Below are 22458 nucleotides of genomic sequence, written 5' to 3'. Positions count from 1 at the left end.
TCTAAAAATGGGTGACCCCTACCTCCTTCATTCACAAATATCTCGACTTGTATTCAAGATAACTGAATAGTTTTTTTCATCCAAATAAAGACAAGTGGACAAGCTTTAGGGTGATATCAATAACTGTACATGCCCAAAAGTTGACGAGAGCCTGATTCCACCACGCTGCCTCACAAATGTAAGCTGGAGAGATTCTGTTGTAGTGAACAGGCAGAGATCTTTGGTTCCCATAATATGCGCACAGCGTGTTTTTTTGGATCATGAAATTGTAAACGTACGGCTGAAAGGTGTACTGCGAGGAACGAACGTGTTTGTGTGCGCGTGCGTGTCAGTCAGATCGTGTCAATATGGGTGTTTGTGAATGTGTAGGTGTATTTGTGTGTATGTTTGTTTTTTGTTTTTGGGGGGGGGGTGTATACGTGTGTTTGTGTGTGTCCGTGTTTATGCCTAGGCGTTAGTGTTTGTGTGTATGTCTAGAAGTAAGGCTGAGCTATTTTGAGTGTGTGTGTGGGACGTGGGTGTATATGTGTGTGTGTGTGTGTGTGTGTGTGTGTGTGTGTGTGTGTGTGTGTGTGTGTGTGTGATGAATTTGCTGCTATTAACTTTAAGAAAAGGGGACCTTGTACCTGTACAAGTGATTCTCTGGTCGACTGGGCATGGTTTTTCGGGGCTTTTTACAAGCTCTGACGATCAACAAAGATGTGCCGCGACCTGTGACGAAAGCAGACAGCGATAACTTGTAAGAACACAAGCTGTCCCCGTAGGATTATGCGATTGTGCGGCCGCGGTGTGGATGCGTTTTTTCGCGTAATATGCAACATTTGCATAAATTTGGATTCTCCGCGTTTTTTCCTTTTTTTTCACAAAACAATTATTTCAATTAATTAACACATCGCCGTGTGACTAAAGGGACGTAATCACCATAATAAGTCTCATTTAAGGGAAAAGTTGGTTATTTCCCTTATTAGAAGATCTTGGTTATAAATGGGTTGTCATCTTGTTCCTTGAGCATGTTGAATTTTTCAATCCATCAAAAGTTGTTGTTCTCATGTCTGCTGATGTTTCATGTTTGACAGGTGTCCCTGGTTTTAGTAATGTGCCAGCATCAGAGGTCTAGATGTTCTTTTTAAAATTTATTTTTTTAGAAACATTTTTCTTTCCTCTATAGATCTCTATCTAGAATCTAGAGATAGATCTACAGCTGAAAGTTACAGAGATTATATTTTTTGAGTCTTTTTTTACTGATGTGTATTGTTTTCTTTTCAAAATACACAGCAAATTACTGATACTGATACGTTCTGTATTCAACTTTTCTGTACATAAAACATGAAAATCATGAACATTCGTGTTGAAAAAGTGCAAAACATATGTCGCGAATGGTGTTATGATAACTTGCATAATTTTTGCATAATTTTGCTTTTTTTGTGCATAATTTGGCCTTCTAAATTTGCATAATTCTACGGGGACAGCACAAGCCAGCCAAGAAATGTTAATATTTTTTTGCAGAACATAGAGTTGCATAGACCAAGAAAATAGTACATGTAGTACATGTAATAGATCTAAAAAGGTTACTGGTGACACTATTTTCACTAATTTGAAATTCTGATATCATAGAAGGCAACACACATAAACAATATCTTAGAATGTACGGCTTATTTCCAAATGACGATTTATTTCCTAATTCTGGTTGCAGGGGGATCGAAAGTAAGCAACACAGGAAGGAATAAACAAATACGTTTACCAAGATTAAGATTAATGCTTGTTGTATTCTACACATAATTTCCAACATTTTAGCATCATCTTTGTTGACATTATCATTGTCATCATCATCACCATCAGAGACTAAGCAACCCCCCTTTTCTTTTATTAGTTTTTCTTGAAGCATACAATTTGTACCATGTCGGCACATTTTTATGTAACTTACTTTAACTTAAGGGGGGGGGGGAGGGGGCGCTACACTCCCAAAGTCACGATTCGGCTCAAAATTATGGCATCTGAGTTGCAGGCATTTTTAGCTTCCTCAGCCTCTCCTACAACTATTTCATTGCATAAGAACCCTCAAACTCTTTTTTCTTCCCATACCGGGCATGTTTGTCTCCACTAATTCCTCATAAAGTCAATATTTTATTTTTCTTTATCGGCCGTTTTCTCAAAACGCGATTTTTCTAAACGAACGTTCTACTTTTTAAAATCCACCATTTTTTATCCAATCTTCATGAACTTTTCACAGAATGAAGAGAAGATGTAGACTCTATTACTAAAAAAATTCTGTTGAACTTTTTGATACATGGAATAGTTTTTTGTTGGTGGTGTCTGGAGTGTGGATTTTCGCGGATTTTTTTTGCAAACTTGAGTAGGCGTACTACCTCAGGAAAAAGTTCATTAAAACGTTCTAATTCGTTTAGAAAAAAAATCAACAGACAAATTTTTAGATCTCATGTTTGCTAACAAGCAAGCAAAAAACCCCCCAATAAATTTCCATGAACGATAAATGCGGTATTCATTACGTCATAACGTAATATATGTCACCAAAATCCAATATGGCCGCCGTATCCATGCAAACGAAACTTTTTTCTCAAATTTGATTGCGGATTTTAAGACTCCGTACCATGCTTGTTACTTGTGTGAAATATGGTAAAATTCGGTCCACAACAAAGCGAGATAGCCTTCAGGTGTAAACCCCCCCCTTAATACCGGTACATGTATCAGTACACGGTATCAGGGCACAGGACGCCCAAAAAAGTGTGTTTGGAAAATCTCTGTAATTTTTTAATTTGGAGAATTACGAGTAGCTACATCTACATAGGCCTACATGTAGGACATCATGTATTGAAACCTAGGAATGTTCTCTCTCTCTCTCTCTCTCTGTATGTGTGTGTGTGTGTGTGTGTGTGTTTGTGAGTGTGTGTGTGTGTGTGTGTGTGTGTGTGTGTGTGTGTGTGTGTGTGTGTGTAAATTCAAACTCAAGTTGAACTTAACGTGAATTCAAATTGAAAACTTTTGCCTGATCAGATTAATCAGAAGCTTGGCTTTAACTTTAACTGTGTATCGGGATCCCTGTAGACGTGGGCCTACAGTTTTTCTTGTTGTTTTTTTTAAATCTTCGGGCGCCTCAGTCCTGTACTGTCTAGAGTTGAGCACGAGTTCTCACAAAATAAAAGCGCCTGGGGCGCCCGAGATCAGATTGATTTCGACGCTAAATTTTTGCTGGCGGGCGGAAGTGGCGTGTGAGAATGAGAGACATTACCAAACAGCCCACGAGCGTATGTCGTCATAATATTGTGGTGGTAGGGAGGCCAGTTCCTTTCCACACCGCCTTTACGTCCCCAGCTCGAAGTCAGGTACCCATTACCGGTACTGCAGAGAGGGCAGATGGGAGGGGGTGGGGGGGGGAGGGGAGATCCGAACCGAGGCTCGAACCTGGACTTTCTGCTTCCGAGACGAGCGCACTAACTGACTAACCGCTCCGCCACCGCAACCTCACTTGCGGTATAGCGGGGCAAATAGAATTAGAGTAACAAGGACTGTACAACTCGGATATTTGGCGGACGGCAGTGAAAAGGCTTACCGGTACTAGAACAGTAGTAGCCTACTATGCTTAATGGGGTATAACGAGGCTTGACTTCAGACAGTGCAATGTACCATTTGTCCTTATGCTTGCCTTGACTTAAAAAATGCAGCGCACATTGAGCATCTCGCTGCGATAAAAATGGCCAATATAAAAAATGCAGACTGTTGTAGCCTACAATGTAACGAGTAAATGGAAAATCAACATAAGTTCAGGAAGAGTGAGTTAAACAAGAAGCATAATCTATATATGATCTTTCACTTAAACGACAATACAACACAGACAGCTTAGACAAAGGGATGATACATTACAATAACAAGTTTGAAAAGATATGCAGGGAATGTACTTCAGAGCACTTACCACAGCGAGGTTTCTTAATTAAATGGCTTACGTAGGCCTACATTTGTAGTAAGACCGGATTATATGATTTAGATGAGCAGTCTGTTCGTAAACTTATGAAACTTCCAACCCTTTCCACTCATGCATTTCGAAGCACCCAAACCTCTAAACTTTAGAGCTCATACATACTACAGTGGAAACCATATATATAACAGGCCCGGTAATAACAGAAATCCGGTAATAACAGGGATTTTTAAAATCCCCGTTTTTTTCTACTCTTTGTCTCTATTAAAAGTTATCGGCAATAACAGGGCCTCATCGGAGCCCAACCGGTTATAGCAGGGACAAAGGCTCGTTAACAATGTGTAAAAAGTAAGAGAGAGAGAGATAGAGTGACGCAGTGATGGAGCAAGCCCATGCAAGCCATGCCACTGCGAGCTCACGCAGCGTGTGAAGCGAGAGAGGGCTACGGTGTGCAGCAGACCTCGATCAAGCCCGAAACCTAGCAACACGCACGCGTAATGTGTCACCACCGATGTCAAGCGCAAGAGAAAATGCCTTTCAATTGGCAAAAAATACGAAATACTCCAGGCTGTTGACAAAAAGCAAGCTCCACTGGCAGAGATTCGTCGTCAGTTCGACATTCCACAAGGGTCGATTCACACTATTATCAAGGATAGAGAGAAGATAGTGGCAGCATACTCCAATGGAAAGTTTGCTCTGGATCGAAAGAAGATGAGACTACCCGATGCAGATGCTGTGGACCAAGCTCTTCTGATGAGGTTTAAGGAGGCAAGGAGAAAGTTGGTGCCAAAACCCCTGTTCGTGGGTACTTGTGGCAAGGGCAACTACCCATGAATAAGTACTGCTGGATTATTCCACAAATGCTTACTTTCCTTGCATTTCTGATTTAACAGGGATCGGATATCACAGGACATTTTCTCTACTCCCACCATCCCTGTTATATCAGGTTTCCACTGTATACTGAAAACTGTTTCAATCTAGAGGCCACAACTGTAGCTCATGGCAAGTTTACACTGGAAAAGGTAAAGGTAAAGCTTCAGAGATAGCCACCAGCCAGTGTGTTTGTTAAATGGAGACTACTGTGTTGAGAGTGATTACTTTTTTCACATGACCAGAAGTAAAACGTCTACAAATCATTAGAAATTAAACAAAAATATTTACAGTACAGCATACTGTGCACACTGAGTAAATCATCTACAGTTAAACTCGGATACAATAGGGCAGACGGGACCGAAAGTTTTCCCCTGTTACATGTAGGCTACAGGGTGATAAAAAAACAACAACTGTAGCCTTGTTTTATATCTTCCTCCATACTGAAGTTTTGCGTTTCAGATTTGAACATAACATTTGGAAGCCCAAAGGAATTTGGTGTTCATTTTTTTTTTTTAGATAAGTCCATAAAATGATTTTGCTGGGCATTAAAAAAACAACTCATTTTCAACCTTGTCGGAATTTCGTTATTTTTAAAAACTCTGTAGAAGAAATTAAATATTGTTTAAATGTCACAGGGACGGAAAATTAAAAGTCAAAGAGAAAATTAAAAAAAAATCAAACTTATCTTTTCACGACTTCTTTTACAAGATTTTTAAAAAAATGGGTGAATTTTGCCTTTTTGGGGGCTTTTTTCTTATTAAAGTCATTTCCGTTTTCAAAATAAGTTTCTTCTTCATGGATTTTACGTCAAACAAATTCCTTTTAAATGAATTATGCCTATTCCAAATTACAGCATTTTAGAACAGCTTTTGTGCGAGATATTCAGAAAAAAAGTTGTAGGCCTACAGTTTTTTTTTTATCACCCTGTATAAACAAGTCCTGTTTTACCGTCACCGTCATCAAGGGAAACTACCAGTACTATTGCACTTTCAGTTCAATATATTTTCGATTACGGTACCGCAGATCCTTTTTCAGTGGGCTGTTCTGCTGACACTGAGATGGAATCGATCAGTGACCCCAACACCATGGGGGTGTGTGTGGAAGGAGAGAGTTTATGTTGGAAAGTTTGTGTTTAACCAAGCGATCATTCAATACAAACAGAAGGGGAAATGTCTTGGTCGAGACAAATTTTAATAATTTGACAGATCGAAAGCAAGTTCATGCGCAGCAAGATCACTGTCATAGTCTGCGCAAATTGAACCCTGTTGTAGCCAGGTTCATATTACTTGCACTTTTATAGAGAAAAAAATCCCAACAATGCGGATTCGATTTATCTGAGTTATTTCCAAGTTCCTGTAACTAATGAACAAATCCACCGAAAAAAATGACTGCTTGAAGTGCTTGCCATGTAAAAGTTGGTGCATCATATCGGCAGATGAACATATGATTTTTACCGTAATTTTAGCTCTCAATAGTCTCAAGTCTACCTGCATTTTGCTCCCATGCATGTGTCCTACACATGCAATGATATAGGCTATGATATGAACACTAAAATTTTAATTTGTAAATTTATACATGGCTTGCTATTTCTCCTTAACAACTTTATCCAAAATTACAGACAGTATAGGCACATATGTTATATTTACGGTGGATATGTGGCCAGGGCCACTAATTACTAATGGATGAAGCCAATTTCTCTTTTCCAGCATGCTTTGCCTTGCCATGGGAAATTCAAAAAGTAAAGTAGTACAAAAATTATGTATCATGTACATGCACACACAGTAAAATTTTTCTTTTTCATTCATAATCATAGATAGTCTTTGTTATACCTCAAATTCCTGCTAAACAGCAAGTTCTATGTGCAGGAAGTTGAGATTGTTTCAGAGTGCTATCAGAGACTGTCGGCTTCCCAGGAAGTCGACATTGTTTCAAAGTGCTATCGGATCTGCTGGGGGACAGTAAATAAACAAAAAACACACACCTTTTACAAATATGTCCTCGTTTTCCCTTCACATCCCACTTCCACTTCTAGGCCTGGACATACCCGTCTGCTGGGACATTTCAGTAACCCACTTTCAGCACTTTTTAAGGACCCCCGGGTGAGTTGAGTTCCTGCGTGCTGTCGGCATCGCTGACCGTTTATGAAGCCACAGCGCCAGAAGAGAGAGAGAGAGAGAGGCCTAGACATAATCCTTAAAGATAAAAGCAGAACTCGTCAATGATGGATCATAATTGTTTTATTTATTTGATGAAACAAAATCGTGGAAAAGCCGACACGCTCACCTGGAAGGTAAGTACAGGTGGAGCAGGGGAAGCTTCAGTTTCTTATATCATTATCATGAAACGACAGCACAGTGAAAAAGTTACCAAACAATGCAGGTCAAGACAGCACAAGCTCCATAGGTTCAACAATAATAGAAATCTTTAAGCAAGTGCGCACCGCACGCTAAAAACATTCACTTACAAGTGTTTGTACTTCTTTCTTCCATATGAACTTCACTGTAAGATTGATAGCTGTGAATTTAAATAGCAGTAGATCTATGCCAGAACTTCTAACTGAACAGATTCAGCAGAGTGAGAAAATCCATTTGCCTCATCTGTAAGTAAGGAGAGGCAATGGGTGACCACAGACTTATAACCCCCCCCCCCCCCCCCCTCCCTCCCCTCAACCCCTCTCATCTTCCTCCAACAGCTACAATTCATTCTGTATCTTCCCAACAGTGACAAAACAATAAACATAATACTAGTAACAAACAAACAGATTAATAAGACTGGAGGCACACAACAAAAGTCATCACTAATCTCAACAACAAAAAAAAAATTGTTTAAATAAAAAAATCCAGATAACATCATGCATAACAGTAACAGATAAAAAAGAGCAGCAATATCAAGACCCAATATAAAAATCGCAGCAGGTATAAAAAAAAAAAAGACACAATTTCAAGTGATGGGTTGAAGCAACATACTTTCACGGAAAATCACCAGGGTCATCCATGTGTGGGTTTAAAATTAAAGCAAAAGACGGACAATACACAGGAGACCTCTTCTTTGCGCAAGAGTCCAAAATTTGAAACTAAAATATTAGCTAGCTCAGCAATGTACACAATAAGCTACAGAATCATCTTTTCCATTTATTTCCCTATAGAAGCAATTTTTGACGTGTTTCAAGGAGAATTAGAATAACACAAGCAGTACAGTACATCGTTCCCTACAAATTATGCAAAACCAACCGAAAGATGTCATGATATATAAAAAAAGAGTTATTTGCTGGTTTCAATACAAAGGTTTGGCTGAACGGCAACACCTTGTCATTGTCATCGTTGTTCTGTGGAAGAAAAAAAAAAATCAAAACATAACGTACAGTACATGATTCTTTAAGATATACTGGAGAAGTTATGGACGTTTCCAATTTAAAAAAATAAATTACCAATTGCACAAAATACTAGGAATAGACTTTTATCTAAAAGTACTTACTGAGATGGTGCCCAGAAGAACAGAAGAAGACCAAAAGATCACCTACTAACAAAAAAACTTATTTGTATTAAAGGAATCTTTTAGAATACAGCGAATAGGTGTTTACAGTTTACAAAAATATTAATCTGTGGAGACAGATTGATACATTACAAGTCATATTGCATAAGTCGGAGAGTCTGTGTTTGATAGTTGAGGAGACACTTGAAAATAACTTATGTTGCGCCATGAATTTTTTACCACACTATAAGTGAGACAGCACTCACGCTTTACAAACAGTACTACAGTGGAACTCGGATTTAACGAGCTCGGATTCAACGAGATGAGATAGATTCCCCACTTTTTTTCTTCTTTAAAATCAATAAAAATAACCCGGATTCAACGAGCACTTAAATCAGCGAGCTCGGATTCAACGAGGTCGCTTCCAGGGTGAAAAGCCCACGCAGACGTGGCTTCGCTCATTTTTCTCCCAGAACGAACTTTATCTTTTCACGGAAACCATCCATTGCACCAGCATCGTGAACCATTATTCACTTAGCCGATTGCATGCGACCAATCAGCGGCCTTTTTTCATACCCACACATGCGTTGTTGGCTCGCGCACGAGTCTACTCTGGCGTGTGTCGGGGTCGGATGGGCGGCCTGCACACATATGACTGTGTGTGTGTGTCGGGGAGGGGGGGCGCTAGCGGTCCGGGCATTGAACGTCACAGAAACGCGTCACAGTCTTTTTCCCCCTCCGCAACTGATCATTATTACAATGATAAGCTAGATCTAGTCCTGACGTAGATCTACGTAATGATGAATTATGCGCTGGTCTATGAAATCAGAAGTTGCCGTTATGCTAGACTCTACATAGCAACACAACTTTTTGGTAAACAATCGATATGACAAAGGCGTGTGCATTTGAACGAATCGGGTCTTTTTTTTTTTTAACACAGTTCATAATATGCAGGCATTTCAGGCACTACTTGAGACTTCTTTGTACATTACTTGCTCAGTGCCTGTAATTGTCTACACAAAACCTCGTGTTTGCTATAACGAACACTCGGATTCAACGAGATTTTAGGTCAGGCCCGGCCACCTCGTTGAATCCCAGTTCCACTGTATTGCAATAGAACCATGAAGGAAATCATTCTTGCTGTAAAGGTATAAAGAAGTCATGAAGATACAGTATAATCCACTTGTATCGACAGCGTAAGTATCGACATTTTGACATATTATTATTTTCCAATTACAAAATTTTTCCTTCAATATCTTCACTAAACAATTTCTCTTATATTTTTACTTGTCTTTGGGCCCACTCTGCTTTATCAAAATGCTTCCCGGGTACTTAGTGAAGCCCATGAACATAAAAGGGGGGAAAAGCCACGCTAACGGTCAACGCATTAATTCTTCATTAAGTCCACATACCCACCAAGTAGTCTATATGACACACCAGGCTTTAGTAGGTCATATATTTGGGCCTACACAGTGTGTAAGAATCAAGGGAAGCAACAAGCTTGAAAAAGTAGTGTTGTTTTTTTATCGCTGACTTCCCCTTGTTTTTTCCTCTTTGGCTTTATATTTTCATTTATCGACATCAAATCTACTTCCCAAAGCATGTCGATATAAGCAGATTATACTGTACTGAACAAAAATACAGTGGAGTATGTTTAAACTGAATATGATTAATCCAAAAATAGCAATAAATTGAAAGAAAGTAAAATTCCCCATCTTTTTCTTCTTAGATTTAAGCGATCTCTCAAAATTGAAAATCTGGCGTGTCCTCAGATTTCAGTTTAAAAGCTGACTCAATTGTATATCATTTCCATAGAAAAAATAAATGAAAGCATAAGAGGGTACATTTTAGCACACAAAGACAAGAAATGCAACTGCAATATATTTTATATTGTACTCCGGGCCGGGCTTTGAAGCCCCCAGGCACACAGCACTGAAAAGCTCAAGAGGTGGATTTTAAAGTGAATTTTATGTTGGCTGAATTTTGAAGATCAACCAGTTTTTTTGGGTCTAAAAATAGCATGGAGACAATTGAGAAAGTCTATATTCTCCTCGTAAATTGCCCTTGAAAACATGAGGAAGGGTTAATATAATGAATTTTCACAATAATTGTCGTTTTTCACAAAATGTATTTTTTGTGCATTTTTTTCCCTACTCCTTCCTTAGTTTTCATCCTTTTGACATGAAACTTTCCGGAAACATAGATGGCAATGCTGCCATCAATGGAACAGAGAGATATTTGAAAAAAAACCCAAACACTTTTCCATTTGCAAGCCATTACGAAACCTAAATTTAGAAAAAAAATTTTGTACTAGGGGAAAATTCTTAATTTTTTTTCTTTTGCACTTATTGAAAAAAACTTGCTGTTACTCTGATAGGGTCTGGTTCAAGTATACTCTCATCAAATTTGGTCAGTAAATAAGATAGCCTTAGGGATTTGAAATTCATTGTATATTTTCAAGATGGCGGCCGTTTCCATTGCAACTGCAGTAGCTATGCCAAAATAAAATTGTGTATGAAGAGACTTTATATACCTAACTTAGATTTAATCTTGGGCAACAAACATAGAAAATGATCCTTAAGGGTAGCTCCTCCGTTAAGTGTTTTACGGCGTTCGCAACTGCATAAGGTCATATGAGCCCGCGGGACACACAAAACATTTTCAATTGGTAGGAAATTTGTTAATTTTGCCCGGGGGGGGGCGGCCGAAGCCTACTCTTATTGATTTTAGACCACCAAGGGATCTTTAACGTGCGCAACTTGCACACGGACCTCTGAGATTTTTCGCCCTTGTCCGAGAAGGCTAGGTGTAGATCTTTCCTACTAGAAGATCAGGGGTGTGGCTGAAAGACCGCAGTAAGAAGGACCCAAGGAGTAGCAGTAGAAAGGCTGCAGAAAGAGTCCAGTGGAGGGGGCGAAGGAGGTGAGGGGGTGGGGGAAGAAAGTGGAGATGAAAGCAGATGACAGAAAATTGCAAGAGAGAAGAAAAGAAGGTGAAAGGAGACAATTTTAGAGAAGAAAATTTTTCGGTCACTACCCAGAATCGAACCCGCGATCTTTGAATGAGAGGTCAACACCTTAACCTCTAGGCCACGAGAGCCCCAAAAATTGTCTCCTTTCACCTCCTTTCCTGCTCTCTTGCAATGTTGTCGCCTGCTCCCCCTCTTCTTTGCCCCCTCCCCTGGGCTCCTGACTCTCTGCAGCTTTTCTACTGCTACTACTTGGCTCCTTCTTACTGCTCTCTTTCAGCCACACCTCTGATCTTATGGTAGGTAAGATCTACACCTAGCCTTCTCGGACAACGGCGAAAGGTCCCGTGTGCAAGTTGCGCACGTTAAAGATCCCTTGGTGGAGCAAAATCGATAAGAGTAGGCTTCGGCCGCGACCCTGCCAAAATTCAAAATTTCCGACAACCTGAAAATATTTCAACTCTCCTGCGCGCTCATATGACCTTCTACAGTTGCGGAAAAAATAGTGATAAAGAGAACTTAAACCATTTAGCACCTAGAGAGGTGTTGCTCGAAGCCCATCAGTTCACATCTAGAGCGGAGCTGAAAGGTGTTTCCATCCCAGAACGAGCAACACTGCTCTGCCGTAAGCAGACAAAACGCCTTTATTTTAATTTACAGCAAGTTTCGAGAAAAAGAGGTTTTTTTTTCGGGCAGCGTAACCATTGACAAATAGAGTTCTTCCGAAATTTGATTTTTTTTCATGTAAGTAGGGTAACAATTAAAAAATTTTGGTGCCAAAATGAAAAATAGGTGTTTTCTCAGCTTACGGCAGTGCTGTGGTATGCGTATACCTTTAAAAAGGCCTAAGATAAATGTCAGATCAGAATTGACTAGTGCTGAGGCTATAAAGCAAAAGTTATAGACGTTCTTCTTTCTTCAAGTTTTCGAACGGCAGAAATTGACCCTGTAATAATGCCTGTGTGAACTTTTAACGTAAATACGACAAAATGGAGTTGGAGAATGTTGTGGAGTTGAAACTTGGACAAATCCAAGGAAACTTTGAAAGTGCAAAAAAATTCAGCCAGTGAAGCGATCTCAATCAAATAACGATATGTAGAAAGTTCAGTTCTTGATCTACTGTAATATCATATTTTTAAGTGACAACAGAGTCAAGGGTTGGTTATTTTTTAATTGACAAAATAGATGGGAAGTGAATGACAACTCGATAGTCACAACTATGATGAGAGAAACAAATAATTTGCCCATACGGTAGTCTCCACCTAAGATCCCACAGCTTACGATCCCAGTTCGCTAGCAATCCCGCCATTTTCATTAAGAAAACAGAATTTTTACCATACAAAAGTCACCCTTAAGATGCTGCTCTGGTCAACTCTGAAGGTCTGCATTCAGCTAAGATCCGGCATTTCAGATCAAAATTTACGATAATTGAACTACCCGTTGCACCACAGATCAACCACCCTCGAAAATGTGACCACATGTGCATTGTAAGTCATCATAAAATGGTACATGTACAATGTTTGCCCCAGACAGAATCACACGTAGGTGTGAACTCGCCGACGCGTTGTTCTCCCCAAACATTGCACTCGCATCCGAGCTCTCTAACTGAACTTACATCAATCGCTGGGTGGGTAGGGCCTACATGTTTGCTCCTGGCGGGATCACATTGAATAGTGAACTCTTCCCTAACCATTGCAGAAGTTGTTTGTGTTCACGGATTTGCAAGACAGACAGAATTTTTTTTAATCGGTGTGTTCTACAGTGGGCCCCGGTGTGATCACAACGTAATGGAGCGTAATGGCAAAGGCGGGGAGAAGTCGGTCAGAGAAGGAGAGCTATAAATTTTGGACGCAATCCACTGTGATTTGCCATTAAGATTGATCACTCTTTGCTCGTCGTAAATCATAAACCCACCCAGGAGTCACTTCAGTTAATCTTTTTGAGTGAAGAGAGACCATTTTACTGGTTGTGTGTCTGAACATGTGTCACCGTAGATTCTTCCCGTGGTGCGTTGGCCAAGATCCTGTTCACCTAAGGTCCCACATTTTCCTTGCTCCTGAGGACCGGGATCTTAAGCGGAGGCTACTGTACTGTACCACGACGGAAACTGGCTTGCTGAAACCAGTATTCTTTTCCAACTGAAGTTGCGTTTCCCCCGAATCATTTTGTTAAGAATTTATATTTAAAAGAATTATTTTTTAAAACCGTATCATGATTATTCTTAAAGGATTATCTTCCTTTCCCAGGATTTCAGGGAAAGCATCAAATCCCCACAATTATTGAACCCCCCCCCCCCCCAAAAAAAAAAACCCAGAGTGACAGTAACTGCATAAATGATACTTCTGCAGCAAAATAAAGAGACCCATTCAAGAAATCAAGCAAATTAAACCCCCCAAAATATGAAAAGACATTTCAAGCTTAGCAGATAGTTACCTTTAGCTGTCCAAGAACAGAGACAATGACTCCACCATCCATCATGGGCTGGCAGTCGATTGTGCTGATCACACGCAGCATGTTGTCCAATGGCACGGTCTGATAATGACAGGGAAAAAGGAAATAGGGACTGAATAAATCGTATAATTATCCCATAATAAATCGTATAATTATCCCATACAACATCCTGATACACAGTACAGTCAAACCTCATTATACCATCTACCTTGAGACGAGCATAAAGTTGGTGGTACAGTGGGGCTAGCGGCATAACAGGATACCACTGATCGCCATCTTGATTAGTTTTTTTTTTTTTTTAAAAATAGTAGAAGGTTTTACGACGCTCGCAACTGCATAAGGTCATATGAGCGCCAAGGGGAGGGTGTCAACAGAGAAGTCTTTACAGGGAATCAGACTTATTCTGTTCACCTCTCTACCTTAAACAGCACAGGGTCTGCTTCGACTATCAAGGCACCCCGGAAATAGCAGGTCACAAGAGAGTGACAAACATACAAAAGAAGTATAGGAAAATGATAATAGTAAGGATTAAGAAAGAAAAAGCAGCAGTTCCCTGTTGTAGATCAGGCACAGTTATGAGCGTGACATGAATCAGCCCATTTACAATTCTACTGTGCTTGAACGAGAAATGTCCCCCCTTTGGGAATGGCCTAAAGACACTACAGTCAGTGGTACTGCCCCGGGGGGTAATCTTGATTAGTGGTAGACAGGTAGAGATTAGCGACTAAAGACAAATTGTGACCAGTCTTGAATCATGTAGTTCTGTCTTGCACAATTGCCATGTGCAGGGGACAAAAAAAGTAGCAACCAATTACATGTACAGCTCTAGCTAAACTTTAAGTAAATTCAAATTAAAAGAAGCTAGGATCAGAAGCTAGGCTCTATGTGTGTCAAGGACCCTGCAGACATACAGTCTTTGGGCCACCTTAGACCTATCATGTAGATTTGAGTGTGAATCCTCACAATATAAAAGCCTCACAGGCGCCCTAGGTCAATGGGCTGATACCTGGTGACACCAGATATTTTGCTCTCAGGCTGAGTTGGCGCAGCTCCTTAGAAGTTTCTCTAGGCAACTTTAAAACTTCATTCCAATTTGAAAAAAAAAAAATTGGCCAAAAAGCCTTACAATAATAGCATTTCATTATCAGCGCAAATCAAGAGAAAATTGGAAAATGCCTAGAAATAGGCCAAGCTTGCAGAGACATGTGTCAGAAAGATTATCAAGCAGGCACTGTGTGGATGCCATGTCCCATGTGTAGTATGTACCTCTGGTGGCCAATTCGCTGGCAGTACAGCGGAGCAAAGCTACATTAGCTTAATAAGTTACAACAAGGTTCGACTGTATATTCTATTCTTGTATCATGTATTTAAAAGTTAGTTTAGTTTTAGTAGACGTGTTGCAGTGCTCGCAACTGCATAAGGTCATATGAGCGCCAAGGGAGGATGTCTACAGAGAAGTCCTTAAAGAGGATCAGACTTACTCTGCTCACCTCTCTAGCTTCAACAGAACAAAGTCTGCTTCGACTATGAAGGCACCCCGGAAATAGCGGGTCACAAGAGTGTGACAAACATACAAAAGAAGTAGAGGAAAGATGATGATAGTAAGGATTAGGAAAGAAGAAGCAGCAGTTCCCTGTTGCAATTCAGGCACAATTATAAGCATGACATTGATAAATCAGCCTATTTACAATTACATCATGTACAATTTTACTGTGCATAAGAACATTGTTGTCCCCCCTTTGAGAATGGCCTAAAAACACTACAGTCAGTAGCCCCTTCCTGGGGGGTAGTATTTAAAAGTTACCACCTACTAAAAACAAAGATTTCAAGGATGGAACCTACAATGGGGGTTTTCAGGGTCAATTTTTTGCTACAGGCTGGCGGAAAAGGGAGATGAAAAGGGATTCTAGCTTGCCTCGATTTAAGTATGGTATCAGATAAGGAAAAAAAATCCACACACACCCCCCCCCCCCTCCCAGTACTTATCTATGACAGAGAGAGAGTAGCATAATATAAGCAACACTCTGCATCCAACCAGGGGAGGACTTGAGCTCCACTGCTGGTCAGACAATGGATAATTTATACCCCCACTCCCCTGTGGGGTGAAGAGGTAGGTGTGAGATGAATCAGAAATCGAAAGACTTCATTATGGAATATATATATGTAAAACAAAGGCACAATAAATAATAAAACAAAACTGAAGTAACAACAGTTCAACAGTTCATCTCACAAAGCCAAAGTTTTAGGTACTACTAACCTATAAATAGCACAAGATATAAAGATCAATATTCCAAATTAAATCAAGATCAAACGCTCAGTTATATGTTGTTATTTAAGTCAGGAGGATTAGGCTACTTCTTATTCTAGTTCCATACTATGAAAACGTGACTTAAGATCACAGAACTGCATTTATGGCAATCTGGTGAGTGTACTAAAATCACATTATAAATGGGTGTTCTACTTCTTTGTCATTATGAAGTAGGTACATATATAATCTACCATTAAGTTAGACTTCATTCTGATTCTGCGAAAATCACAGTCAATGCTTGGTGGACAAAATATACAATAAACAATTACCTTGAATTCTACTCAGCTTTAAATTATAACTGAAATTAAGCGCAATTATTAATGAAGGCAAACTGAAAGAAATCATTACGAGTACGATGGGCAATTTCCTTAGTACAGTGGAGCTCGGATTTAACGAAAGGAGGTGGATTCCCCGTTTTTCCAATAAAAATAACTCAACAAACACAAAAATGAAGAAGCTCAGATTCAACGAAGTTGCTTGCAGGGTGAACAGTCCTCGCTGATGTAGTTTTGCTCTTTTTCCTCCAACAAAACAAACTTAATCTATCCTTGGAAACCATTTGTGAGGCAGCGTGGTGGAATCAGGCTCTCGTCAAAATAATCAAAGTGAAGAAACATGCATTTTTCCGCAAGTTCGTGAATTTTTATCAAATATTTGTTTTTTGGCGCTACACCTTTCATGTCCATTAAAGAACTCATTTCTGTGTTAATTTTTCTGAAAAACGTTGATTAAAGGCACAGAAAATGTACATTTTTAGTTACCACAGACTCTTAAGCTAAGGAAATAACTAATCTTTGGAGGTCATTTTCTCACTAATTTTACCTCTGAAAACAGGTGACCACCACCTCCTTCTTTCGCAAATATCTCGACTCGTATTTAAGATAAATAGATTTTTTCCATCCAAATAAAGACAAGTGAACAAGCATTAAAATGATACCAATAACTCTGCATGCCCAAAAATTGACGAGAACCTGATTCCACCACGCTGCCTCACATTTATGGCACCTGCATTGTGAACCATTATTCGCCTACCCTATTGATATCTTATGTGACCAATCAGCGGCCTTCTTTCATACCAACACACCTAATGTTGGTACGAGTATGAATCTTAGCATGTGTGGAGGTCAGACGGGTGGCCAGCACACGTGTGACTGTGTATAGATCTATGAGTATCTTGGGGGAGGGGGCACAAGCGGTCCGGGTGTGGAACACCAGTAGAGATATAAACACCTCAGTCGTGTTTTCCCCAGAATACTGATCAATGTGCTACAATGATAAACTAGTTTTGATCTACATAATGAATTGCACTTTGGTCTGTGGAATCAAACATTGCCATATATGCTGAGCTCTACACAGCAACACAATTTGTTCGGCAAACAATACGTCATAGATGATATATGACAGAGGCTTGAATTTGACTGAATCGGCCTTTTTGCACAACGTGGGCTTGGTAGAGTTCAATGTGTTTTCCTAAATTTTCCAGTATTTCTTCCGCATGGCATCAAAGAAATGGAAAATCCTTCTCATTTGAAACCAAATTACTATCGATTGAGGAAATAAAAAAATGGTCCAAAAAGCAGGCAGTTCAGGGTAGCATACCATTCGTTACTTCCCTTTTTACATTATTTGCTCAGTGCCTGTAACCACAAAAAACCTCATGTATGCTATATCGAACACTCGGATTCAATGAAATTGAAGGTCAAGCCGGACTACTTTGTTGAATCCGAGTTCCACTGTATTCATGTTGATTAAAATAACTGTCCAATCAGCAGTCTGGCTTTACACAGCCATGATGTCACAGTGAATTTAGTGGCAAGCTGTGTTTTTCGCTTTCTGGCTTGCGACAGACCCAAAAAAACATTAAGCAATAACTTTTTTAATGCAATCATTTTACAGATTGAATTTCACAAAATAGCTCTCTATTGCAAAGTTAAACCTGTTTGCAATTAAGTGTATTCTGCATGGTGACTGGATGTGCATTTTTCAAAAACAACAACCACAAAGCAACCACCTGATAACTTGTTCTTCATTTTTCGCTCAGTTCTCTAATGGAAGCGTACGTTGTGAAAATTTATCTCTCTTCTCATTGGCTACCAAATGTGGGGGTGTTTGGGTAATATTTAGATGTTTTGCAGCCCCTTTGAATAAAGAGAGTTCGAAACTTACAGTGCCATTTGGCAGGTTTCGGGTACGTCACTGACAAATCTTCTTTCTTTGGTGAAAATGCAACTGTCACTGAAGATATCAGAACATTAAAAAAATAAAATCTCGACTGTAAATGATGATTTCGGAAAATATTTTTCTTCAATGAAAGCGCCAATTTCTCCCACGCATATTGATATATGGGCAATACATAGGGCCTACACAAAAAAAGCAATTTGATAAATTAGCATGTTTCTGGGTTTACCTGAGGTTGCGGCAAGTTTACTGCATTTTCGCACTGCTGGCACAGGCTGTATAAAAATAGCTAGTCTAGTTTATCTGAAGAAGAAGTTGTAATTAATGTAATACACCATCATATAAACTTTCACAATGAGTTCAGTCTAAGAACTAATTATAACAAAACAACAACAAAAAAAGCAGATTATTTTAAAAAATCACAAGGAACCTCTTACCTTCATTTTTTCTCCAATTGCTGCAGCTCCTTGAAACTGCTGACCTTCGAAAGATAACATTCCCTCATTCGGCTGAAAAGTAATAAATGAGTGAATATCAATTTAATAATGTAAGAGTCGCAATGCCATTCTCCAGACATTAATTATAGTAAGTAGTAGGTCCTTCCAAGAGACCAAAACATTTAGTATGAAGGGTAAAGAGGGTTAAAGCTTGAAAATAAAACCACAGTCAGACAGAAAGGTTAAAGAAAAGGAAAGAAACTCTTAAACACTCAAAAAGCAGCGTGCAAGGGAAAAAAATTAAATTAACATGATTAGTAACTACAAGAGCACCTTATGAATTGTCAACAATGTTAATACAGACTTGCAGATCAGATGAGAAAAATTTGTTCAAGTTCCAGAGAAATATAAGTGGGAAGAGAATTATAATTTATAATATGATCACTATCCATCCCTCATAATTAAAAAAGCTGACACATCTGGCATTTGAGTTGGTGAAACAAACAAAAATGAGATGAAAACTGGAAAGCAATTTTATCCTAAATCTACAATTCACACAAGGCATGGATAAACAACCATGCCATTTCTGGTCATACTAAAATGTGAAAAGACACATGCAAAAAGACGCTGTGAAAAGATACGATACCGCTCCTAATTGGGAGGTTGTCTCGCACGCTCATGACCTAATGATGCCGTTGTGAATGCCATAAAACACTTATTATAAAAAAACAAAGGAATTCATGGGGAGAGAGTTGCATAGAAAAAACCCACAAGACGCGTTTAACAATGTAATTTTCCACTTGTCACAGTGATACCCAGCGCCATAAAGTAAGGAAAGTCCTCTATCACAGTATTACATGTATAACTAATAATATTTTTAAAAAAATAAATTGTAAGGCGACAAAAAAGAAAATGAAACATCGAAAGGACATCAGGCGCCAATCTGGTATTCATCCGGAAGTCTCCTGTGTTCATCATGGCAGAATATAAGCAAACTTGTAGGCACCGTAGATGGTAAAGGATTACCCCAATTTGGATAAATGTAACCCTGAAAATGAGTCTGAAGTCTGAAGGGAAACAAAATCAGATGTCTTTTTGAGTCTTTTTTGTGTTTTTTTGTATTTTAGTATGACCCTGCGATTTCATATATCTGACCACGCCACTGAGTTCTACGGCGCTTGCAACATAAGGTGATATATGAGCATGCGAAACACAAGTTGGTTGCATTCACAGCAGTTCATTGCACGACTGGGCTTGGGTCAATAATTATTAAGTTTTATATTACAGTTAATTTAAATTATGCATGTGACTGTAAGTCTGCGTGTGTGTGCGTATGATACAAGAACTACAGCGAGCACCTAGCACACCTCAGTCATAGGCCCAAATATAGATGACGTATTTCCGCCATCTATTTTTGTCGTCTTCTGGGGTTTCCCCCAAGACACTTGGGTTTCCCTCGCCAGTAACTGTTGACTAGATCTCGCGTACACACACACACAAGAGCGCACGCACACACACACACAGCCCAAGTAGTCGACGATGAAACCTAGTGACGTAGCCCATCGCGCGCTAGGCGGCAAAGCGGCCTGCCATGGGAGATCTAGTCAACTGGCGAGGGAAACCCCGGAAGACGACAAAAGTCGATGGCGGAAGTACGTCATGATCTATATTATATTAGGGCCAATCACTGAGGTGCGCTAGGTGCTCTCTGTAGCTTCGAGTGTGTATGATGTGTGTGAGGGGTGAAACTCCAAACCAATGTCATACATATACTTCTCTAAATCTAGATCTAATCAAATCAACCAGAATCAATAACTAGATCTAGATCTGTAACTTCCCTCGGACTGAAATTGAAACAGAAAGGCCGTCTTTATTCGGACTCGGGTCCGGAAAAAAGGAAGTGTCTTCGTTCTATAGATCTAACGTTCAGTGCCTCCAATTTTCCGCCATTTTTAAGTTTCCCCCACACCTTATAGCCTATTATCTGCCGATCCAATGCCCGCCGCCTCATTGACACGCCCCCCCGCCCACCCCCCATGTTTCCCACTTTCTTTGTTTTGTAGAAAAAGGAAAAATTGAAGAATAGCAGACCACCTGGCACCTGCACATTATGAGCTGTGTAAAAAAACCCGGAGTGTATACAGACCCGGTAACCGGGAACCAAGTCACGAAGTATACAGACCCGGTAGGGGAACTCTTTTGTGATTTCGGAAAGTTTCAGCGCCCAGACCCGGTAGTGTGGAGAGAGAGAGAGAGAGAGAGAGAGAGAGGGAGAAAGAGAGAGAGAGAGAGAGAGAGAGAGAGAGAGAGAGAGAGAGAGAGAGAGAGGGGGTGACTGCTCGATTGAAATTATGACATTGTTTCTTTTCTTCACATTGTGATTCCTCCAACTCCAAATAGAGGAAAAACAATCGTTCATCGAAAAGACATCCGCAATCTTCATTTAGAGATCTAGATCTAGATCTAGGCTAGCCTCGTAACTAGATCAATGATTTATGTCTGTCTGTCTAGATCAAGAAGCGTAGAACTTTTAATCTCCTTGGTCTAGATCTAGACCTAGGCCATAGATCTAGAAGAACCTGGGTCTACCCTGAGCCAAGAGGGCGCTGAAACTTTCCTAAATCACAAAAGAGTTCCTCTACCGGGTGTGTATACTTTGTGACTTTGTTCCCGGTTACCGGGTCTGTATACACTCTCCCCAAAAAAAGATCCGATTCGTTCAAATACACAAGCCTGTATCATCGCGATTGTTTACCAAGAAAAAGTTGTGTTGCTGTGTAGAGCCGAGCATACGGCCACTTTTGATTCCACAGACCAGCGCACAATTCATTACGTAGATCTACGTCAAGACTAGCTTATTATTGTAATAATGATCAGTTGCCGGGGGGTAAAAGACTGACGCGTATGCGACGTCCAATGCCCGGACCGATAGTGCCCCCCCCCCCCGACACGCACACACAGCCACACGTGTGCAGGCCGCCCATCCGACCCTGACACACGCTAACGTTAAACGAGCAATCTTTAATTGCTTCTGATGACCTCTTGACAAATTAACATTTATTAGAAGCGCTATAACTTTTCAGGCCGGCCTCAAATTCATCAAAAGATGAAAACTCGGCTCCAGCACAAAACGCCATTTTGCCCGAAGTGATCCCAGTCTCTACTTCTACCCATCCTGAGGCGAGTCACGAGCGACGAGTGAGGCAGGACAGGAAGCCGGAGTCATGAGTCACAGGAAGTCGGAAATGATGTCATGCTGGACAAGAATCAGAGTCCGAATAACATTTTTTCATATTCGGACTCGAGTCCGAATAGTCACTTTTAGAAACAGAAACCGGGCTACCGCTACAACACAGTGTAGATCTGGCTTACACACAGTCACACAGTGCTGAGGTGAAATCAACAGCGAACTAGATCTAGATCTAGAATATAATCAAACAATAATAACTTTCGAAAGGTAACTAGGACAGGAAATCAGATCAGTGATCTTGTTTTTTTTTTCTGAATAATTTCACGAACGAATCAACTCAACCAAGTCAAGCCAAGCAGCCATGGCCATGGTCTCGAGACTCGAGCCAAAAACTCACGCTGTACATGGCTGCGACTTTCTCTCTCGTATCTTTGTTGTCAAAGCAGGCATAATACTGTTCGGCAAAAGATTTGCCAATCATTTCAAAATGTGGATTCATAGTGTTCTGTCGGCGTTTGTCTTCTCCTGACGATTCAAAGCCACAGTGAGTAAGCTGCTTCAGCCCTTGCCAAGCACAAAATTTTTGAACGTAGCTGAAACAGCTACAACTGGTTCCCAACTCAGTCTTACTGTGCCGACTATGGAAGGGAA

General features: G+C 40.1%; 1 protein-coding gene across 1 annotated transcript; it reads right to left on the bottom strand.

Annotated features, from left to right (window-relative positions):
* Positions 1-7023: 7023 nt before the first annotated feature.
* LOC101862771 (probable nuclear transport factor 2) lies at positions 7024-22458 on the bottom strand. Its single transcript, XM_005091185.2, has 4 exons — positions 22205-22458; positions 18618-18689; positions 13677-13775; positions 7024-8129 (listed from the first exon to the last, which is right to left on the bottom strand). The coding sequence occupies exons 1-4, from the start codon at positions 22304-22306 to the stop codon at positions 8013-8015; spliced, it is 390 nt and encodes a 129-aa protein (XP_005091242.1). The 5' UTR covers positions 22307-22458; the 3' UTR covers positions 7024-8012.

This window comes from Aplysia californica, unplaced genomic scaffold (assembly GCF_000002075.1).
Source record: "Aplysia californica isolate F4 #8 unplaced genomic scaffold, AplCal3.0 scaffold00027, whole genome shotgun sequence".
Classification (NCBI taxonomy): Eukaryota; Metazoa; Mollusca; class Gastropoda; order Aplysiida; family Aplysiidae; genus Aplysia; species Aplysia californica.
This window is presented reverse-complemented; position numbering and strand designations above follow the sequence as displayed.

What these genes read in the sequence shown, in the direction of transcription:
- LOC101862771 (XM_005091185.2), bottom strand. Translation starts at nt 22,306, where the DNA reads ATGAATCCACATTTTGAAATGATTGGCAAATCTTTTGCCGAACAGTAT. An exon ending in AAGTCGCAGCCATGTACAGC is followed by an intron (nt 18,690 to 22,204) that starts GTGAGTTTTTGG and finishes ATTACTTTTCAG; the next exon opens with CCGAATGAGGGAATGTTATC. An exon ending in CAATTGGAGAAAAAATGAAG is followed by an intron (nt 13,776 to 18,617) that starts GTAAGAGGTTCC and finishes TGTCATTATCAG; the next exon opens with ACCGTGCCATTGGACAACAT.